The sequence below is a fragment of the Sciurus carolinensis genome, chromosome 11, assembly GCF_902686445.1.
Source record: "Sciurus carolinensis chromosome 11, mSciCar1.2, whole genome shotgun sequence".
NCBI classification, from domain to species: domain Eukaryota; kingdom Metazoa; phylum Chordata; class Mammalia; order Rodentia; family Sciuridae; genus Sciurus; species Sciurus carolinensis.
Window position 1 is genome coordinate 55,902,120 of NC_062223.1, and position 23,350 is coordinate 55,925,469.

The 23,350-nt window shown below is 37.9% G+C and overlaps 1 protein-coding gene across 2 annotated transcripts in view; it reads right to left on the reverse strand.

Annotated features, from left to right (window-relative positions):
* The window catches only part of Nell1 (neural EGFL like 1), an 865,354-nt gene that overhangs the window by 418,909 nt on the left and 423,095 nt on the right, over positions 1-23,350 (reverse strand). For both annotated transcript variants that reach the window (XM_047517024.1, XM_047517023.1), the window contains exon 13: positions 12,667-12,792. In XM_047517024.1, coding sequence (XP_047372980.1) covers positions 12,667-12,792 — 126 coding nt within the window. The remainder of the gene's footprint in view (positions 1-12,666; positions 12,793-23,350) is intronic.

Here is a 23,350-nt window from a genome sequence, read left to right on the forward strand (position 1 = left end):
GCCTGTACAGTAGAGATAGTAATGACTAGTATTTATTAAACATTTCATCTATGTTGAGCCTTTTTCCAAGCACTTTACAAATATTTTCTCATTCACTTCTTGCAAGATTCTCAGAGGAAGATGTGTCTATTTCCCTGAAGTCAGTTCAGGTTGATGCTGCTAATAAATGTCCACATTGAGGCAGGAATCCAGGCCTGCCTGACCCAGAGTCTCTGTTTTTTTCACTTCTCTATAGGAACCTCAGGTTGCATTGTAGATCAACAAATACAAAGAGACACCCATTTCTAAAGCAGCAGGCACCTTATTACTTCTTAGTGTTCTGATTCTCCCTCCCTCCCTACTCAGGCACCCTGTGGAAGGTGGAAAGCATTCCCTGTGCCACTCAGTAATTAATATCCTCTTTTAATCTGGTATTGGTGCTCTTTTCCATATCATTTATTACCCATATCTCACAATTTACTGCTCAGTTATATGCTCTATAAAATTATTCTCCTTAAATGTAAACTTTATGTCTCCCAAAGAAACCATAAAGTCCTAGAGGTCAGGAACCATATCTTACAGAATCACAGAATTAGAAAAGTAATAGTTTGTAAAATTACTCTTATTTTTTTAAGAAGCTGAATTCTTTTCAAAAGACACCTTATCTGTTAATCCCAAAATTCTCTGCCTAAAAACCATTGAACCAGTTAAACCTTAATTTTTAAAGGGGAAAAAAAAAAAAATCACACCTGACCAGGTGACATTCATTTGATGAGCTGGTGGCAGGGGCAAAATTAGAATCCATGTTGGCTGATTCTCATTTAGTGGTTGTTTTCTTATAGAAATCCTGGGTCTTTTTTCTTTCTGCCTAGTACCTGTCTTTGTCTTGGCTCTGGTGCAGAAAAATCTGGATCCAATGCCTTAATTCTGGAATTCTGCCAGAAGAGCTTATGTGAGATAAGAGGGGGAGGAACTGACTAGCTGATCATTTGCCAGATGCTCAAAAGTTGAAAAGAGTGCCTGCAATGATCTGTTTGCATTTCCCCCTAATATTCATATGTAGACACTGTAACCTCTGAATCACTTGTATTAAGAGGTAAGTTTTTAGGAGATAATTAGGTCATTCATCCCCCCATAAAGAAGTTCCCAGAGAGATCCCTCACCCCTTCTACCATGTGAAGATACAGGGAGAAGAGGCCATCTATGAGGAATAGAACCTCAGGGGACCCTGCATCTGTGGGGCACTTTGATCTCAAACTTCCCAGCCACCCAGAACTGTGAGACACAAATTTATGCTATTTATAAACCACTCAATTATGACATTCTCTCATAGCAGCACAAATGGACTAAGACAACATCATAATTGCAAGTGTCCTTCAATTGCCATGTTGGTCATTCAAATCCTCCAGGAACTTGATAAAGCACAGCCATTGCTTTTAATCTCTTTAGCTCAGATCCATAATCTGTGTCACTGAACATGAAAGCCATTAGCACTATCAAGTCATAAACACTTAATTATATTTTTAATTTAGTGGGATAACACTTAGGAGATTTCGAGGGAAAAAACTCAATGTCACCTTTGTCAAGCATTTTTGTGGTTTTTAATATTGTATCAATAATTTTTGATAATAGAACATAATGCATGTTTATTTTTTTGCATTCCTTTCCACAGAAAATTTTGAAAATATATGAAAATGTAAAGAAAGAATGTCCGGTATAAACATCTACTCAGTTGTCTTCTGCTACTTGTTAATTTGGGGTAGGGGAGACACTCCCAATCCATTTCCATGAGTTTTTTATACATATGTGTATGTGTATCCTTCCATAATTTTTCTTATTTATTATTTTAATTATAAAATATACACACTTGCTTAAATCTTATGCTATATTGTGAGAATTTTCCATTGACATTGAATAGTGTTTTAAACATTATTTTAATATATATTTTATTCTACTATATCCATAAGCTGCAATTTATTAATATCCATACTAATGCATATTTACACTGCTTCCAGTTATTTTTTACAAATAATAAATAAAATAAGTGGTCACAATGAAAAGGAAATCCTGATATAAATAATTGTGACAATTTCTTTGGGATAAGTTTCTGTAAGTATTTCTAAGGTTTTTCATACACACTGTCTAATTACTCTCAAGAAAGATAATACACTTTACATTCCCTTCAGCAGTGTAAAAGTGCCTACTGCCTTAACCATCTCTTAAAATGCACGATCAACATTTATGTAAACGTGAATATATCCACACACACATAGGCACAAACATAAAGTTAGAATAATTGGTATTTAATTGCCATTTTAATTTGCATTTCTTCTTCTTTTTTTTTTTCTTTTTTTTTCTTTTTTGGTACTAGGATTGAACCCAGAGACACTTAACCAATGAACCACATCCCCAGCCCTTTTTTTATTTTGAGACAGTGTCTCGCTAAGTTCTCTGTGGCTTGCTAAGTTGCTGAGGCTGACTTTGAATTCATGATCTTCGTGCCTCAGCCTCTCAAGCCACTGGGATTACAGGCATGTGCCACTGAGCCTGACTTAATTAGCCTTTCTTTTGAATACTCCTAAGCTTAAAAAATATTTAAAAATCTTTGGATATACTCTAATAGATGCTGTCGGTTGACCATATGACTGGACATACACACACAACACATACAACACACATGCATGCACTCGCACACACATTTTTTTCCTCTCTCTCTCTTCTCCTGTTTCCTCTTGATTTATCTTGATTCAAGGTAAAAATAATATCTCTCCAAGATATATTTCATGAACCAATATAATAAACTACTTTTTGCCAAAGACAGGGAAACAAATCTATTGGGATGTGTCTTGAGATAGTTATCCTTGGTCTTAAAAAGGTATTATAAAAAGAGAATTCTCTTTTCTCTTCTGAATTTGGGACATGGGTAGGTACAGATTTAATGTTAAGAGATGTTTCAGCAATTGTGAGACCTTGAGGAGAGCTAGGTCAATTTCCAAACTATCATGCTGAAAGTAAGAAAATAAAAAGTTGGAAAGAAAGAACCCCATCACTCAGAATGCCATGGAGCAGCTGAATTAATTGATTCTGAAAAATTACCTCTCTTTTGTCTGTACATCATGAGAATAAATTTTTCATTCAAGTTAGTTTATTCATTCATTGTTGTTGTTCTGTACTTTTTAAAATTTTTGCAGCTAAAATCACCTGAATTAACATACATACAATGTATCATTTTGTCCTTTAACAACATTCTGAGGTGGATTCTGACAAAGAATCAGAGAATTTAGATGGTTTTCCAATTCACAGGATTAGTAAGTGGTAGAGTCAAAGTTTGCAGCGAGTAGAATTGATACCCTAAATTTTAATCTTTAAAATTTAGAGATTTCATTCTGACCCAAGAATAGGTAGAATAAATTCTCAATTATATTAGAAAAAGGAAACCAAATCCTAGGACACTTCACTATACTTTAGAAAAGTCTGGAAATAACTACACACATGCAAGAGGAAGTAAAAAATATAGGATAGGATTTCTGAGAAATGTACACTTATTACATGACCCAAATGTGGATGTGGTGGGGTTGCAAACTAACCTGTACAATTCTGTGCTCAATTATTCTTAAACTCCTGTCTTACGTGAAAGCTCAATTGTCATTCTGAGTATACAACTTCAACAAGAGTACACAAAAACATGAACAAGTTGCTTATGATGAATTTAGGTCAAGAGCAACGTAGTATTTAATAGGTTTATGCACAAACACCCTGAGAGCAAGCTCTACCAAATTTCCTGGTTGTTCTGTTGCCGCAGATGCAATTCTGATCCTTTATAACATAGATTAGAATAAAAAGGAACCCCCACCTAAACCTAACAAAGAAGTCAAACACTCGACACATTCTTTAGATTTATTTTCATCATGAAATTTCAAGGTAAACACCCTTTGATATTTTAAACTATATTCACTGTTTTAATGAACCTCAGCATTATTTTAAACATTGCTCTTTCTAATACTATACATGAAAAATTCAAATAAACCTGAAAAACTTAACATTCTATGAATTGTCACCCTCAATCTCCCTTTAGAGGGGTCTCTTAATTTTATTTTCTCCTTTTATTGACATTATTTCCATATGCACTGAATAGATCAGCCCCAAGGTGTTCGTGCAAATAAGGTAACTTTCTGTAATTTCTTTAGTGCAACAGAATGACTGATTCTGGGCTCCTATTCTTCTATGGAGATGTCTTGGTCAATTTTTGCACTCTTCCCCTCTATCAGATTGTGTCATGGATTCCAAATAGTCAAGGCACTGGCAGAGAAGGAGTAGTCTGACCCTGGCCCAGGGAACACGAAGATCACCATAGAAAAGCCCCATTCATCTTACGGGCTCTTCCATGCACTGCAGCAGCCTTGTCCCAGTTGAAGATTCAGCATCCCCCACCCACAGAGGCATCCACAGCTTACATATTTCAGAGTGTGGCTCTGGAGGCAGGGCTTTTCCTCCAAGAACCATCCAAGTCTCAGTCTTCATTACCTTCCAGCTCCATGCCTTTCAGTACCAGTTTAAGGGCATTCTTTTCTGGTCTACAATATAGTAGTCACTTTTTCTCTCATTATCCTTTAATATTGTCCCCATACTCCAACCCTCTCTGTTCCACGCTAAAGCAATGAGTCTCAAAATTGTACATTAGAATCACCTAGATGTTTGAGCAAAACTCCCAAGGCCAGGTGGCAATCCTAAACTGAAGAAAATTAAAATCTCCAAGGATAGATACCAGGTGTCACCTTTTTGTTTTTAGTGTCCCTAGTGATTCTTCCCTGTGGTGATTATTGACTATCGCTTCCTTAATGGATTAGGATTTTGGAATCCTGCTTTTGAAACAGTCACATTCCTCTTCTGGGGTAGGATAGGAAGGAGGGTAAATTACCTCTTTAAATGAGGGAAATAAAAAAGAATGCAATACCAGCCAAACAAAATTAAAACAAAGGAAACTATCTCATAACTATCATCAGAACTTCTAGGTGGATGCTAATACATCCAGAGTTATATATCTTCCTTTAACCTTTCTCATTCAATATGTCAATAAATTCGATATGTCCAGTATCTTTAATAAGCCTCAAAGTATAGTCCTGCATTCCATGAATCACTTATACAGCATTAAGTGAAATAGTCTATAGGCCCATAACCTTCATTATTATAATTTTGTCACCTGTTCTGAGATTGAAAGCCAAGCAATGCCCAGCAACTTGTCTCTTAATGCTAGCAGACTGCCAAAAATAAACAAGGACAAGCATTCCAAAGCAAGCACACAGTATGTGCTGGAAAGATAAGGACAATCAGTGGATAATTTATAACCTTGCTCTACCAAATTGGAAAATGTCCTATTTTAGCTCCATTTCATATGTCTGTGCTCAATGAGAAAACATCCAGTATCTCATATTTGAAAATGCTTTGTTATTTCATCAACCTTGGGTCACAAGCATATTACAGAGCACTAACCTAAAATTTCTAACAGCTAACTTTCACTCCTAAGGTATTTAAGAAGTTGCCTAACCTCTTTTCATTATAGGATGCTTAATTCAAGCCGTTAAATTAATAGGCTATTATATCTAACTCTTTAACTAAGCTTGCTCTATTTCAAACATATACTTCCTTCAAGGTTTCTTCAGTGCCAATATCAAGAAAATAAAAATCCTTTTAGCAAGGTAATAGAAATCACATGAGATATTTGTTATCTCACTTTTCCCCTTTTATGTCTTACCTTCATGGGAAGTTTTTGGCATAAAAATGAATGCTTAGCCATTACTGTCAAGCACCTGTCTTATTGCTGCATGCTTTTGTTGTAAATCACAAGTATCGTCCTTTAAAACTGCCTGCGTATCTAATGATAACATCTTATCAAACAGCCAAAAAACATGAGGAGTTTAACTGGGAATAAATGAAAGCCAGAGGCCAATAAATCAAGCAGGTTGACCATGACAACAATCAAAAGACTGTGGGAAAAAGAAAAGTGACCCGCACAAGAAAACTCCAATCAGGACTCCTCCAGTTTCAGCATTCATAAAAAAGCAACTGAGGGAATCTCTTACAGGAGACAAAATAATGTAGAGTCACGCTCAAATCGCACAGCCAAAGTGTCAAAGGCCAAATGTTTTAGATTTCATCCTTCAAAAGTCCAAGAGGAACTTTCACAGCAAAAAGCACAAGCTCATATAAAATGCATGGTCATGTCAAGAAGTCCTGAGTCCCAGGGCAATGATTAAATTATTGCATACTTTTAAGTTCTAGATAATTATTCTCAGTGCTGAACTCCTAGAGATTTGTTATCCCAAAGATATGAATTTTTTCAGTTTTAACAACAACAAAAAATTGAATAAAAGCTAAAGTTTCTTTTCTGTTCAATGTTTTGCCTTTCTCCTCCAGCATTTTGCCAAGCCATCTGCTGTCTCAGGTAGAGTCTTCTGAAAGTTAGCAATCTGCTTGTTGTTGGCAGCTTAGAATTGGGAAAAGTTGTGGGGATTCCATCCTTAGAATTTTTCAAGGATTAATGACCACAGAAGAGTTAAGCATTTGATACTTATCTAAACTCTGCTAAGACTCTGTAGGATTGATTGGACAAAGGGAAGATATTTGATGGTGAATGAACATTTGAGTTTTCTCATTTGAAGATGCTGTTTCATTAGCCATGAGCCCCCTGGGCATAGACATCATTTATCACTAATCTTGGGGTCTACATTTCCTAACACTCATGATAAACATGAATTGCATATTGAGTGTGTGAATGAAGTAATAAATGAATAAATGAATGTATCAAACGAACATACAATAAACCACCAAAGCTGATATCTCTTCTTTAACTCTAGGATCACCAACTTCTGGCTGAATGAAATTTTTCAGTATGACTACTGACTTCTAAGAATGGAGTGTCAAAGTTAAATGACATATAACAATAGAAGAAAGAAAAACAGACAGACATTGACATACTGGAAAAGCAAGAGTGAACCACAATAGCAGGTATTAATTGATTTGGGACAGAAACTACAATAATCTAAGGAAATAAGGAAAGTCAATAATGGAAACTTCTTCCAGAAAATTGTCATCTGGAAATAAAATATCTGGAAAAAAATGCTGGAATATCTATTATAAACCTCATTTATAGTAACCACAAATAACCACTTGGGAGAAGTTTTCTTTGCCAATAAAGAAATGGCAGACATTTGGGTGAGGACAGGATAAGTCTTGGAGAATAGAAGACACATTTGGTTTATTTCCTGGACACTTGTTATGGTTTAGATATGAAGTGGCCCCAAAAAGCTCACGTGTGAGACAATGCAAGAAAGTTTAGAGGTGAAATGACTGGGTTATGAGAACTTTAGTCTAATCCATGCATTAATCCCCTGATAGGAATTAACTGGGTGGCAACTACAGGCAGATAGGGTGTGGCTGGAAGAGGTGGGTCATTGGGGGTTTGCCTTTGGGGTTTGTATTTTATCCACAGTGAGGGGAGCTCTCTCTCTCTCTGCTTTCTGGTGCCATGTCCCGAGCTGCTTTCCTCCACCACACCCTTCTGCCATGATGTTCTACCTCCCTTGAGGCCCAGAGCAATGGAGCCTGCAATCTATGGATAAAGATCTCTGAAACCTCCAAATAAACTTTTCCTCCTCTCAAATTTTTTTTGTTGGGTCTTTTGGTCATAGCAGTGAAAAAACTGATTAAAACAATACCAAAGTAAATGTCAGAATTCCAGAGCCTCCAGTGTACTGCATAAGTGTCTAATGGGAGGTCCCTGATTAGGTCTAAGAGGAAAAATGACTGCCTGGGAGACTGCTCCTTGTTTGCTCTCTTCTTTCCCATCCACACCCCCAATGTAAATCCTAACACAATGCAGTCACTGCTTGCCAACATGCTCCAGTAAATTCCAATAATTTCCCCTGACTTTCAAGAACAAACAAACAGAAACTCCAGATACCCCATCTTTGCAATCAAGGATCTTTTCCTTACTGAATTTTGTTTATACTTCCATCATAGTTTTTAATACAGTTTGCTTAGTATTATGACTTTTTAAGCTACTTTCTCTATCATATTCCCAAATTGACATTGATAAAATTGACCCACAGCTTTGCACATCAAAGGAATTTTATTTCTTGAGAACCTACAAAATATCAGTCCTAACATTTATTAGCACCACTCATCAGCTACTTTGGGTTCTCCACCAAAACATGTGGTAGAGCTGCATTTCTTTATCCCCCTGTGGATGGATGGGACTAGTGACCAGTCAGGGAATAGTGAGGGGAAACATGTGTCACTCCCTGGTCAGAACATGCAACGGCTGGCAGAGGACCCTTCAGGCTCTCTTTTCTCTGCCTTGGTGACTGGCAATGTTCACCCACTGTCTAGTCCATCAGACTATATTCCAAAGTAATTATAAACAGAGCACTTCTGTTATCTGTGGTAGACAAAGAGCATAAGAAATGGAACTGTTATTCTAAGTTGCTCTTGTTCAGGCGTGTTGGTTACTGAAAAAATCCTATTTTGGTTGACTTAAGTACCCTGTTAAATATTTTCATATGTATCACACTAGGGAAGTCCCCAATATCCTGTAGGCATGACATGTATAAGTATTTTATAAATGAGGTTTTGAGAAGTAGAGAATTTGTCTAAAGTCAGTTAGGTTTATTCTTTCTTTCTCTCAACTAATATTAATTGAATAATGCTCCATGCCAAGCAATGTCCTAAAAAGTCAAGATACAGTAGGAAACAGAATGAAAATGGCCCTACTTTCAGAGTTTACATTCTAGTGGGAAGAGACAAATAAAAAATCACTTATAAATTTAAAAAGACACTTTAGACAGTGATAGGTAACATAAAGAGAATTGAAATCAGGTGGTATGACAGAAAAAATAGGCAGCCACTTATACTGATTGGCAAAAGCATTTTTGAGTTGATCATTTTTAGGCTGAGATCTAAATGACAAGAAAAAAACTCCCCTATGCAGATATCAAGCTAAAAAGATATTCAATAAGGGGCAACAGCTCACACATAGGAACTAATGCAGAAACAAGCTTACTAAACAGAGCAGACAAGGGTCAGGTGGTCATGTCATAATCGGCAAGGAGGAAAATGGTATAAGTTGAAGCTGGGCAGGAAGGGAGAAGAATCACACAGGGTTGCATATCAAAATAAGAAGTATGGATTTGACTTTCTCTCCAGTGAAACATACATTAGTGTTTTAAGCATATTTGTACGACTTCTGTTTTTAAAAATTTGCTCTGATTGCTATGTGAAGAATGCATTACAGAGGAGCAAGCCTCGAGCAGAAACTTCAGTGTGGTGGCCATTGTGGAAGTCCATTAGGATGGTAACAGAGGATGTGGACAGACCAGGGACAAAATATGAAGGGTAAAGTCAACAAAACTGGTGAACTGCCTGAAAGTAGAGGGGTAATTAGCTATATCCCCTAGGGAGGAAATGGAATCAACATAACCCTGTTTTTTATCTTGAAAAAGTGAACATATGGTACCTTCATTTGCTGAGATGGGAAAAATAGGAAGAGGAGGAGGTTTTCAGAAGTGGAAAGAAATTAAGGGTCTTGTCTTATACATATTAAGTATGACATGCTTCTTAAATGTCTATGTATAGATGTCAAGTTGAATATATGATTCAGAAGCTCACCACGAAGATGGGAACTGGAGATAGAAATTAGGTAGTGACCAACACTGAGATGCAGTTAGAGTTGTAAAGTTGATGTAGGCATCTAAAAATATATGTTAATGAGAGAATGGGACCAGGGCAGAGCCCAGGGCAGCCTAACCTTTCAAAGATCAGCAGAAAAAACAAGTGCTGATCCAGAAACACAAAGCAGGAGTGGCCAACAAGAAAGGAAAAGCAGGAAATAGGATGTCACAAAGGCCAAAAAAGAATGTGTTTCAAAGAATAAGATGTGTTAAATGCTGTGCTAACTGCTGCTCAGATAAAAACATTAGATTTAGCAAAAGGAATTCCTTGAGGAACCTGACAAATATGGTCTCTGTGGACTGGTTGGGGTGGAAGTATAAAGTGAGTGAAGGCAAATGAGGGTGACTCCCACAGACAAACTAGTTCTGTTGTGAAGAGAAGCAGAAAAAAAAAAAAAAATAATGGGGCAGTAAGTAGCTTGGAAGGAACCTGGAATCTGAGGAGTGCTTTTGGAAGAAGATCTTACCTGCTGTATGACCTATTGAAGTCCAAAGTCCCATCAAGATTCAGAAAATTCCAGAGGAAAGGCAGTGACAAGAGATGTGTACGTGTGGCTAAGTAAGTGTGGGGACATCAGAAGGCATGGGGATGGTTCCACTCTGATGGCTCCTCTGCCCTCTCCATCCCAACACCCCACCTCACAGGTGTCATTTCTGTTGTCCACCAGGTGATCTTGTGTCCTATTGCTGGGGGTAATGCTCACCTGGCATTAGGGGAAGGTAGACTGTACTAAGGATTTCAGGGTCATGAGTGTCACTTGCTGCCAACCAGCAGGACAAATGACACGTAATCTTCAGAAGTTCATGAAGCAGCTTCCCCTTTATTCAGATAACACCCTCAATATATAAGCAGTCTCATGCATATGCAATTGTAACCAGATATGTCCATCCAATCCTATTAAAGGTCAAGCGATCAGGAGCTCAAGCATACATGTAAGATATATCTGTCCACGCGCTAGGCGGCTGAACTAATTATCATACAGCCAATGGTCAATGCTTCCTGTTTTTCTCAAGGCGCATTCAGCACGCCATTTGGCTCTCTGCCAGTCGCCATCTTTGGATGCATGTGGCGTAACCCTGGGCCCCGGGTCTCGCCCACCACAATGAGGAAGATTAACACTGCACACTCTACAACAAACAGTGGATAAGCCACACATTAGATATTGCTACTCTTACAAAACCCTTCCAGCTCTCCTCCCTCTGGGGAGTTTTCACCTGTCCCCTGCCCACAGCAGCCTGCCTTCTGCTTTCCCATCAGTTCCTCTCCTCTCCACCTAATTTTCTTTCATAATTTCTAACTTTGCTAGTCCCTCTCAGACAAAATACACACACACACGCACATACACAACAAAACAAAAAGTATGTGTTATAATGTAGATTTTTTTTCCCTGCAGGGTTATTTACTTTTTTGTGTGTATGGGAGGGATGAGTGCTTGGGTGCCCACTGATAACCATACTTTTGCCTTTTATTCCAAAAAACATAGTGCATTTTCTATAAGAAATTCTGGAGCCTATTCCTAAAATAGTACATTTTTCATCTTGTTCCATATACAACATACCAGGCAGAGCATTTGTCCTTAATAGGAATTCAATAAGCACCAACTTGTTTCCCCCTTCCTGGATGAAAACCTAAGAACAACAGAGGGGACATTCTGATATAATTTCAAAAAGGCCTTCCATACGTAAGGCTCTCCTTAAGGTTTCCTTAGTTACATGACACTGAGCTGTTGTGTTTGGAGGTGATACACTGGCTTCTTCTTAGGGTTAAAATAAGTTACAAGCTCCATTTACTATTGAGAAGTGAGTGATGGTCACCTATAATACCACAGAGTTTTACAGTTTTTTTACAAGTCCAAAAGAATTTTAAGCCTTTAAAAATCTAGATCTCAGCATGCTAAGTTTATAAAAACCTCTTGTGTTTTCCTGGGAATTTTTCATTATGCTATGTAAAAGACAGGTAAATGGCATTTGACCTTAGGTACCCCCAGAAACCTTCATCCATCTGAGCTCTCCATCCCTTCACCTGGAGAAAGGCAACTTATAAACACAGAATCAATGACAAAGGAATTTGGACATATGTGTTTCCATAACTTTTGTAACTTTCTGCACTTCTGTAAAGGTCATTCAGAAAAATGCTTTAAGAAAAATGGCATTACATTCTAATTAAAGAATGCAGTTTTTATATGCCAATGTTATTAGGACAAGAAGAAACATGCAGGAGTTAGTTAAAGGTACAACATAACTGATATCATGAGTTCAAGAAGTTCTTTTTGTATAGGTGGCTAATTAGGCATTTGAATACATTTAGTCCAAATGAAGAAAGAATGGAATCTTCTATTACCCCTAACCAGTGTAAGGTTGATATCTGCAGACACATGATTACAAATACTTTGGAACTACAAATCAGATGCCCCATAAAACCAGCACAACTCACACAGAGGCAGTTACTATCCCTGGTGCTACAGAGTGCCAGGCACAGGGACATAGAAGAAAAGGGACACTGAAAATAAGCAAATATTAATCAAAATAATCTTGACTGGCCTTCATGTCTATTTTCTGACTATGAAAAACTCCTGCCACTCTTTCCAATTTAATGCTTATCTTTCCCAAAGTACATGTTGTTACATACAAAAAGTTTTCCTTGTGATGGAAAGAAAATGGTTTGATACTTCCTATTTTTAGAACCGATACCTTTAAGTACTTCAGTGTTACCATAGGCAACTGGGACTTCAAGTCTAAATAACATACCCATGCATGTGTACTCAAATAGGGAGAAATACCGGGAGTGGAAATCAATCATGCAGATAAAAAATTTTTTATTATTATTTTTTCTCAAAAGATGGTGAAATAATGAAAGAGAATTATTTAAGTAAAAGCAATATTTGTGCACCAGGAGCTAAATGCAACACAAATAAAGGTGTACAGAAAGGATAAATCAGGGGAAATGTTTCTTAATTCTCACCTGTACAAGAAAAGTCATCCACACGAATGTATCCTGGGACACAGTCACAGCGATACAACCCTGGCAGGTTGACACACACCGTATTGGCATGACAATAATGCATCTTAGCTGCACATTCATCAATATCTGAAGGAGAAAAATAAATATCATGGTTAGTCAAATAATTGAACCACAGTGTAACTGTCTTACAATAAAGTTACAAAAAAGGTGAATGCCCAATGAAGTCAGGAGGAAAAGCAAGATGTATCAAACACAAAAACTTAAGTGCAAATTCAGTTGAGACATGAGATCCTGTCCTAAGCTGAAAGTATTTCTTAAAAAGACACAAGGTGAGACAGAAGACAGAACCCCAGAAGTATGAAGACAGAATCAATTATTAATTTCCCACCAAGGAGGATGCTCTATTTAAATGTCCAAACTCAAGGAGTTCTGTGTCCATGGAGCTGATACCAATTAATATTTATTGGGCATCCACAGTACATGGTGCAGCTTTTATCTGAGAGATCAAGGGAATCCGGCTGCTCTCTGCTTGTGTGTCTTACTAAGACATGCTTTAATCCATCTGTTACAAAATGATGTTGTAGCCAGTTTCTCCCATGTTGTACTGTGGATATGGACAGAAGCTGTTGTCTGATGCAAATTAATGTCTTTCATCCCTTAACCTGGAGCTCTCTCCCTCGTGATAGAATAATGGGCTGATTCAACAAAATATATTATTCTTTTTGGAAGGGAGGTCGGAACATCATCTGCTTTCTCATAAAAGTTCATGGTAAGGCTTAAAATAACCTATACCTGTAAGTACAGAGTTTGGCTTTTTCTGTAGATTGTATTTTTTAAAATGGATTTATATTCATCTTACTCAAGCTTTTACATTTGATGGGTAGAGAGAGGAAGGGATTTGAAACAGCACAGGAATCCAAAATAGAAAATATGATCTCCTTTTCTGGTTGTGATTGTTAGTAGTTGATAATTTGCATTTAAGTCCAAGCCCCAAGGTCTCATCACTTTGTCCTGGGTGTCAGTTCTAAACCTAACGCTTAGTATCTTTAAAGGCATTATCTAATTTGATCCATACGTAATTCAAGAACAAAGTTCAGACACTACCCCCATTTTAAAGTCTAGAAAACAGCCAGGTGGTACATGTCTGCAATTCCTGTGGCTGGGGAAGTTGAGGCAGGAGGATCAGAGTTCAAAACTAGCCTCAACAACTTACCAAGGCCCTAAGCAACTCAGTGAGATCTTGTCTCTAACATAAAATATAAAAAAAGGACTGGAGAGGTGGCTCTGTGGTTAAGCACCCCTGGTTTCAATCCCCAGGGGGAAAAAAAGAAGTCTAAAAACAGGTTCAGAGAAGTTAAATTCCTGACACAAAGTCTTCCCATTAAAACATGCTGGACCTGGGATTTGAACTCAGAAGTTGACCTCTAATTCATCAAGATTTATGTCATGACAGCTCCTGGAAAATGATAATTAGTCAAATACAGTGTTTCCACTAAGATAATCATTGATATCCTAATACCCTTAATGTACAGAAGCCATAAAAAAAATGGCTAGATTGAATCACCAGAAAACCTATTTATCTATTTATTTTTAAAAGAAAAGTAGGTTGATTTATTTCCTAATAAAATACCCGAGAATAACATCAGATTCTTCTTGGTGCTAAAGACCAGTCAGCCTATAAATAAAAGTTACTGCTGGGTAATTGAGGTCCTAAGAGAAGATTCCCATCACCATATTATAAGACCAAAACACCAGAAATTAATGAAATAACTCAGGCAGTCAACAGCTTCCTGTGTGCCAGTCTCCATCTCAAACACTGCCCCGATTACTGTAGTGTAGTGTGCTTCACATTAAGATTCTAAAAGTGATTTTACTATTGTTGATCATAAGGTCTTCAGTATGATTAAAGGGGTGGAGGAATAAATTCATGAAAGTGAAAAGTTGAGAACAGCAAGAGAAGACATGTATTGGAAAACTTGGGTGGCATCAGTGTTCTTTATAAAATACTATCAGTTTTCCAACTTCCACAGACACAGCACAATTGAACTTCCCCACCCACTTCTCATTTAAACCTGACTGTATGACTGATAATGAAATATTAATGGAAGCATATCATTTCTCAGTGAAAAGATAGACCCAGCTTATGGCTTACCACATTTTCTTGTTTCATGGAAGTACAGAGATGGAGACTGTTTTAGCCTGGGTCCCTGACACCAGACAAGCATGAGGAACACATTGCATGACCTAGATATATGTCCTGGTTTGTTCAAACCACTGAGACTTCCTTCACTAGTATAGAGGACAGCTGTGAAAAGAATTTCAAAGAAGGGAATTGTGAAGTTTGATCTTAAAAGACAAACAGGAATTTACCAGATAGAGAATGAGGTTGGGAATCCAGAAGTGATATTCTAGTGGCTAAAGTTTTGTCTCTATAGAATTAGGAAGGAAGAGAATGGCGTACTCGTGATTTTCAAAGAACACTGATCAGCTACCTAGTAATACCTGGAGTGACAAACAGGATGCCATCCTGGACCTCACTGCCTAGCATGACACTGAGCAAAACCTGTCATCATTCCACCAAGGACAGGAGAGCTCTTAACAAGGGGATTCAACCTCCGCAGAGAGGTCAGAGAGGATTCTCCAAGGAAGTGATGCTATGTCTGAGACCTGAGATAGAAGTGAAACAGATAAATGGGAGGGAAAGAACATTCCAGACACAGAAGACTGCCTGAGAAGACTTAGTTACAGGAAGAAGCCTTGTCTACTTGAAATGAATCTGGAAAAGCATGCTCAGGCCAGATCCTGCCAGGCCTTGTGGGCCATGTGAAGGAGCTTGGACTTTAATCAGTGTCGTGACACCATCCAATTTCTGTTTTTAAAATATCACTCCAGCTGCAGTGAAGAAAATTGATTGGAGCAGGGCAAGCTGAAGGCTAAATTACGTTGGTATTTTACTCACAGAGACACAGTCATGCTGAAGTCTAGCTCACTCTGCTGGGATGCCCAGTCATTCTTTAAGATGAGAAACTAGCCAAGACTTGCCTTAGAGGCAATTCAATCTTCACCCTGGGCCACAGCTGACAACCAGGTTGCTGACTATAATGAATGCTTCCCTGTCACAGACCCTGGTCAACTCCTCCCAGTGGACTCTCCTGGCTCATTTCCCTTAGGCCACCATGTAACTTCTGAGAGGCCTCCAGGTCATCTAGCTTTGAAGGAGTGACTTGGTTTAACATGCTTATTTTCACCAAACAGACCAAGCTATCTATCTCTGTTTTAAAGGTCGTTAATGCCTTGAATTAAAAATATTTTCCAAAAACAAATAAGAGAATGATTAGAAAATTCCAGTGAGAATTTCTCACATAGATTTAATCCAATCCTTGCTCTTCACAAGTCCTCTAGAACCCCATGGTCATATTTCCCTGCTGTTCTGCCTACATGTCTTAGAGTAGACTTCTGTTCTCAGTTCATACCATTTGTAATTTTGGTTTGCGCATATCTTATAACTACTTAGTACAGAAAAAGACAGCAACAACATAAATCCAAAAAGCTGAAAAATGTACCAAAAAAAAACTAAACTAGCACAAACTTATCTTTGTTGCTTACCCATTAACACATATATAAACTACCCTGAGAGATAAATGGTGGAGAGAAAAAAAAGTAAAGTGGAGTCATCCAGCTGAGTCTTTTGAGATAAGATGATGGAAAAAAGGACAGAATTCACAACTTCCATGACTCCAGGAACAGGGATGGAATGGTGACATGGTGACAAGTTTGCCAAAACAAAAATTGTCTCTCCATTTTTAGTGAAAGACATAACCTAGCAGAGAGTTTCAATAGGACTCAAGAGTGCTTCAAAAGGAAATCTGATTATAAAGAGAATCAAAACAAAATTACCATCTTCAGAGAGCTGGGATATCCTGAGAAAACAATCCTGAGAAATAGCACACAACTGAGATTTTTAGAATGAGCTGAGGACAAATTTTGCTTTTTAATCAAGGAAAGTAAAAGGGTCTGAAAGGTAATAAGTAATGATAAAATAGAATAAAACAAAAATCATAACTTCCTATTGAAAGAATGAACCAACATTCAGAGAGTGAAAATGAGTGGACCCAACACACTGAGGACCAACCAGTAGTGTGCCCTGGCCTTTGTCCAGGTGGTGGCTGTGTCTGCCTAAAGTAATCCTCTTGAGCAACGGTCTCTCCAAATGTGACAGTCACCCCAAAGCCAGGAGACAAGAAGGACTAAGCCCAAGGCTGAACCTCAGGGTGGATGTTGAAGACACTCAAGTCCAGATACAAGTCAAAGGTCTGAATCAGCCTGGATAACTTTTCTAGGAAGAACTAGTTAAATTGATATCTACTGGAAATGTGGATGGATATAAAAAGTACTTTTTGGGTACTGTGATGAGAAGAGGCTACATAGTACATGCCTCATGGGATAAAGTTGGGAACTTGGTAAACACTCAGTGTCTTGTTTTACATATCAGACACCTCACTAGGTGTCTGCAGGGAGCACCCTATCCTTCCACTTATTCTTGATTACTCTAGGAGGTAAGAATCCCCATGCCATTATGATTAAAGGGATTATTAGATCACTTTCCCAATGCACAGAATCAGCATTAAAACCCTGGATCTGGATTCAAGCCACTGGACTCCAAAATTGGCATTGTTTTCATGATGTCAGCTTTAACACTGTAACATTTCAACACTACGATTATATTGGATTTCTCTAGCTTCCAAGATGTGTGGAAACAACAGCTCTCCAAATTCTATGCCCATATGCAATGCTGTTCATGACATTTCTTCTGGTTTTACACTCTGTTAAAATGGCAACACTGCCCCATGCATCCCTGCTTCCTTGGCTCTTTTAAATCAAATTCTAACATTTTCACACTTTAAGCTCCAGTGACCCAAGACCCCAGCTTCCAGCTGGAACTCACAGTTTGATACAGCTTCTACCTCAATTGCTCAACACTACTGAGTGCCTTTAATAGGATCAGAAATTAGTAACCAAAAGGTCTGGGTGTTTTATATTATTATTAAATATTGTTAAAGAAACATCCATAAACCTTACTGCAGTATCTATCAGTTCAAGTATAATGGAACTTAAATTGTGATTCATTCATATAAATTGCTTGTCACCTTTGAAATATTAGAGCTCATCTTCTGGTGGTCTTTTGAGGTAATGAAAGTACATGATTTATGTCCCGAGGCTGGAGAAGTAGCTTGTTTTCATTTTAAAAAGGCAAACTTATGGACTTTAAAATGAAACTTGATGTGGCATAATGGTTCTCTACATACCACCAGCCTCCATCTGCAAGTGAATTGAAAACAAACAAAGACAAACTCAGCATCATTGTTCATGAATTAGAGCGCAGGGTCTGGATGGTAAATAGAAGATTGAATTAGAGTCCAGGGTCTAGGAAGCAAATAGTTGCAAAACATGATCTTAATAAAATGATGTAATCTATCCAGAGCTATTACACAAGAATTTCCTACAAAAAGACAGCCCAGGAAGGGTTAGATCCAGGAAGAGAATGAATGAATGAATAAATTAATGAATAAAGCCATGTCCCATTCCCTGTGTAAATTGTAAAAGGAAAAATAGTAGGGAGAGAAAACCAATATTTATTGACCTATGTTCTGTGTCAAGGACTGTGTGCATCTCAACTACTTTCTCTTAACCACCACAGATATCAGATACTACATACTGAGGACCTAGGATTTCACCTCAGGTCCATGCAACTCCAAGGAGCATATTTGTTCTACTCTGTTGGACCAAGAACATTGGGTTAAACATTGAAGAGTAGAGTTCCATTCTTGTTGCCTGTCCCCTTCTTGTCCCCAGTGCTGGGGATTGAATGCAGGGCATCACTCATGCTAGGCAAGTGCTCTACCACTGAACCATGGCCTACCCTTTTCTGCTTTTCCTATTAACTAACCGTGGTACTAGGCAAGTCACTTTTCTTCTTGAGACCTTAGTTTTCCCATCTAGAACATGAGGGAGTTGCACCAGAGACAGTTAAAGACCTAATGATCTTGACACATTCAGGTATTTCTGTCCATTCATCCTAGAAGTTTGCCCCTGGAACAGTTTCTCTTGGGCTACCCTCTCCTTGTGCAAGGAGCCTACAAATGTTCCAGATGTCTTTCTCAAGACATGGGTCCTGCAAAATAGTATTAAGATGACCTGAGTCTTCATATTGTTCCTACGTCAAGAGGTTTGGCATCTCTCCAGAAAACCAAGAGCAACTAGGACAAGAAAACTGACATCCACATAAAAGCATGCCTGTGGGCAAGTTCTCCAGGGACTGGTAAGACAACCTGCAAAATAATTTTACCAGATTAGTCTCTTGACCTTGCAGAGATCAAGGACTATAAAAGCAGCAGTGGTGGCCAGTTGGTTCATGTATCAAAACTGTGTCTACTTTGCATTTGCACATTTTTTAAAGTTTGAACCTATGAGATCTCTGACTTGAACTTATAAAACTCCAGTGAGTTTTTAAGGTGGTGAAAGTGCTCTAAATTTCTGTTTGATACTATCTAAAATAATAGATAAATGCCATTATGTATTTGTCCAAACTAATAGAATGCATAATAGTAAGAATGAACCCTAATGTAAACAAAGGACTTCAGGTGATTATGATGTGTCAAAATTGGTTCATCAGCTGTTACAAATGTGTCTCTCTGGTGGGGGATGTTGATAATAAATAAAGCATGTGTCTGGGTAGGGGCATAAGGGCAATCTCTGTGGCTTTAATTTTGTTGTGAGTCTATTATTTCTCTTTTAAAAATTGCTTAACTTTAAAAAAGAGTCCACTGAGACAGGCAGACTGTGGATTATCTCTTTCTTCAAATGAGATAATACAGGACAAAAGAAAAAGTCTGACTTGCCCAAAGGTACATAGATAATCATTGCACTGGAAACAGAATCAAGATCTTCTAATTTCAGAATTAGTGCTTTATCCAATGTTTCATGTTTTTCTATAATTATAGTTTTCTTCCTAAATCAAGGGAAGAAAATTCAAATGCCTTCAGACTCTAGGTATACAAACCAAATGTCTATGGAAGCCAAGTGGAGTACATATGTTCCCTACATATATATGTCCTTTTCATAAATAAGATCTTCCTTATGATAAATGGAAAATGACCACCTCAGTGATGGTAAATTAGTAAGAAAGGATGGACTATGGAAAACTGGGGTTCCAATCCAATATTTCCAGGAGAGAGTAGCAAGAGGCATTGCTCATATACTACTTACTACACATCAGGCATAGTTTTAAAGGAATTTATGTGTTAACATAAATTTAATCCAACTCTATAAGGCAAAGATTAGAATGACCTTCACTTTATAGATGAGGAATTAGAGACACAGGAATATACAGTAAATTATCCAAGGTCAAAAAAAATTGTCCAAGGTCACATAGAAAGCGGGTCTGGGATGCCAGGACATGAACTGGGGTGACTTGCTCCAGATCCTGTGCTCTTCACCCTACAGTATGACCTTTCATGAAATGTGAGCTCCATATTGTATCTTTCTAGGCAAACTGAAAATTCCAGAAATATTTTTTTTAGTATTGACTCCAGTTTTTCTCTAAATAGGCTATTCAGTTCCACCCCAAACATCTGTGTCTTAAAACATGCTGCTAGTAGGAGAAAGAGAGAGATAGAGATGGGGATGGGGTTGGGGATAGGGACACAGATAGGGATAGAGGGAATAGAAGAAATGATAAAGAGCAAGGAAGAGGGGAAACAGGAGGGAAGAAAGGAGAAGAAGATAAATAAGACAACCCAAGGAGATGCCTAGATAATTGCTATGGACTGAATTGTGTTCCCTCCTTCCCAGATTCACTTGTTGAAGCCTTAAGACTTTGGGAGATGATTAGAGTTGGATGAGACCATGAGTTTGGGACATCACGATATGAATTAGTGCTCTTATAAGAGACACTAGAGAACTTGTTCTTGCTCTCTCTCTTCCTTCTGCACACAACAGGGAGAAGGTGGCTTTCTGCAAACCAGAATGTGACTGTGCTGGCACCTGGATCTCAGACTTCCAAACTCCACAACTATGAGAAAACAAACTGTGTGTGTGTGTGTGTGTGTGTGTGTGTGTGTGTGTGTTTAAGCCCACTCACTCTATGGTATCTTGTTATAAAAGCCTGGGGTGACTCATACCATAACCTTTAAGTTTCTCAGATCCCTAGAGAAGTAGATTTTTATATCATCTTCTAAGATATGTGTCAAACATTACCTCTCAGATCAAATATTTTCAGATTAAAAATTCAAATGACATTTTGATCATCTCATGAATCATAAAGAAGTCATCTTAGATAGGGTTAAAAATACCATAATGTTTAAGTTAGATTGTTGAGTTGCTGATATTTTAAAGTATTGCCCATGTATACTTATATCAGGTATTTGGAAATTCAAGCTAAGATTTTTTTTCCCCTGTTGAGCTCAATTTCAGAACCACTGTCATAAAGTAAGACATCATTTTGTGCCATTGGGGATGACAGCATACCAATTTCTAGCTCAAGTTGGGAAAGCATCATAAAATACCACCCCATCACTTTCCCACCCTGGTACTTCTGACCTTCAGCAAGTCCATAAACGGATGCTAAGTGTTTGTAAGGAAAGAAACACATGGTGTGAAGGGCAACCAGTGCAGCCATGGCCTCAGGCTGTCTCAGCCTACCTAGATCCATCAGTGTCTGAACTCTACCTCAGCTGTTGGCACCAACAAAACCAATACTTCCCAAAGGCCCATGTCTCCTGATACATTGTGAGTCAGTTGGAATAATCAAGAACACCCTGGAAATGTAAAAGTTATAGTGATTTTCTATCTCCCCTATAATACGGAAAGGAATTTCAAGAGATGTTGGAAGACTGTCATAATCCATGGCAGTAAAGATTCCAAATGTCAGTGGGACCTGTTTGGGCCTTTGCAGAATCTGCACTCATCCAGCAGAGAGGAATCACTTGAACATGGACCTTGCAATCACAAGTCAAGTTCTACTGGTGGGAGGAGAGGCTAATACCAATGAAAAGGATAGAGAAGGACTTATTCAGAGATGGTAGTAGTTTTGAGCCTTGAGAAGGTAAGAAGTTTGCCTTAACAAAACATTGGTGGTCTTTCCTTATTTCTTTGATTCCATGAGAGAGCAACTAATGCACTTTACAAATATAGAAGAAAGTCAAGAATAAATGAGATGAAAGGGGGCCATGAATAAGATGGAGTGAGATGGAAGCTACCTGCATCTTCTTCTTCTCTTATTGTGAGTACTCTTTACAATAATATGTATTAATCACTATTTTATGGCAAGCATAGGTTTAAACACTTTGCATATGTTATTGATTGATTTCATCTTTACTAGTATCACACAGATATTACCAACGTTTTTATCTTATGGGGGCACAAAAATTAACCAGATAGAAAGTGACTCTGGGAAATTAAAACCCTTGGCATCTATTCTTTTCTGCCTCTCTACAAAGCTACTTTAGTTTTCTTCTTCTTTCTTTGTTAATTAAATAGTAATTTCCTGTAGTAACTTGGTCAAATTACTCATTCACCACTTTTGCCAAGCAGTTAAAATAAAGTATATAGGCTACAGTCTTTTAAAAATAAATGATTTGCTTCTGGAAGTTTAGATCTGATTCACTGCAGCATCTAATTAACCAGTGATTAAACACCAGACTGAATTGCACAAACATATAGACCTATGAGCAGGTAGTTATTGAACACAACATATATGAAACCATTCCCACCTTCTAGAACCCACAAGATGAATGATAATAATCAGTTAAGTACTCAGATGAGTCACTTCTTTACGTGTTTCCCTGTGGAGAGATTCTTTAGATAAAGTAAACCTCTTAAGTTGAAATCAACAGTATTCCCAACTTCAAACTCTTACCCGTCTAACTGAATCCATGAACCCTGATACGAAAACTATAAAGTGCTTAAGGTGGTCCTTAAAAACCATTATGTGATTGTTAAGAAAATACAAAATAAATGAATGTTGCTTATTGGGTACAGTGTTTCTGTTTGTCCCAAAGAAAAGGTTTGGGAAATAGTGAAGATGGTTGGAGAACATTGTGACTGTTGTTACTGCCACCAAAATTGAACATTTAAAAGGGGTTAAAATGGCAAATTTTAGGCTTTATATAAATACACATATTTTAGTAGTTTGTAAAATAATATACTAAAAACCATCAATTTATACTCTTTATGTAGATAAATTGTATAGTATGTGGATTGTTTCTCAGGAAAGGTGTTTAAAAATAAAATTTGGACCAATCCTGGGACTATATTCCTTCTTTCTTGGGGAAGGCGACAGCAGGTATGCTCTGAGTAGCTCAATGTCACATAGCTAGATAGAAAAGAAAGTGATACATCTTAGTCCTCACTCTGCTTTGCCGTCTAATAGCATTACGTTGGGAAAGTTAATATCTCTGAACTTAGGCTTCCCATCTGAGGCTATCTGAAGACGCATTGCAGGTAACACACAGGAAGCCTCCTCTCAGGGTGTCTTAGGCCTTCGTAAGCATTTTGAGTGACTTCTTCTCACCTTCTCACTTTTTTGATTCCAAGGCAGCCATTCTTGACAGGCAGACAGGCCTTCCCGCCTTTCCAGCCAGCCTTGAAGACTAAGTGCAAGCCACTGCCTCCTCAAGCTCGTGCT